Source organism: Pyxicephalus adspersus, chromosome 4 (genome assembly GCF_032062135.1).
Source record: "Pyxicephalus adspersus chromosome 4, UCB_Pads_2.0, whole genome shotgun sequence".
Classification (NCBI taxonomy): Eukaryota; Metazoa; Chordata; class Amphibia; order Anura; family Pyxicephalidae; genus Pyxicephalus; species Pyxicephalus adspersus.
In genome coordinates, this window is record NC_092861.1 from 124,255,250 (window position 1) to 124,255,756 (window position 507).

The 507-nt window shown below is 37.5% G+C and overlaps 1 protein-coding gene across 1 annotated transcript in view; it reads right to left on the reverse strand.

Moving 5' to 3' along the window:
- The window catches only part of CCT4 (chaperonin containing TCP1 subunit 4), a 12,291-nt gene that overhangs the window by 8,831 nt on the left and 2,953 nt on the right, over nt 1-507 (reverse strand). Inside the window, 2 exon segments of the mRNA XM_072409536.1 lie at nt 205-298; nt 383-435. Of these exon segments, the coding sequence (XP_072265637.1) occupies nt 205-298; nt 383-435 (147 nt within the window).

The following is a 507-nucleotide window of genomic DNA, read 5'->3' on the forward strand; positions in this document are numbered from 1 at the left end:
ATACGTTTTGTGCAGTGTGCATAAGAATCTTCTCCTGTTTTTTTTCAAACTATAGTACGGCCCCCCGACAGTCTGAGGGACCGTGAACCGGCCCCGTTTAAAAAGTTTGAGGACCCCTGCTGTTGCCGATGAAACGTTCCTCTGAAGCTTTTTCCTTTTTTTGAAAAACACACAATACAATATGAATTTATTAAAAACAAAAACTTACCATCCTTGCTGCCGGGTGCAAGACTTGCATTTGCTTCAGAATTGTTGCTCCATCATTTGTAATTGTCACGTCCCCTTTGCCATCTTGAATCTTAAATGAGCAAAGCGCATTCAATTAAAATCTGGAATAGAACAGATAATTTCATATCCTGTTTATATAATTTGTGTAACTTACCATTTTATCCATGCCCTTTGGTCCCAGGCTGGTCCTGACAGCATCAGCAACAGCTGAAAACAAAACAATGAGTTAATCTCACATCATAAAAATATTACAAATTCAGTTTTAATTTCCAAATAAAT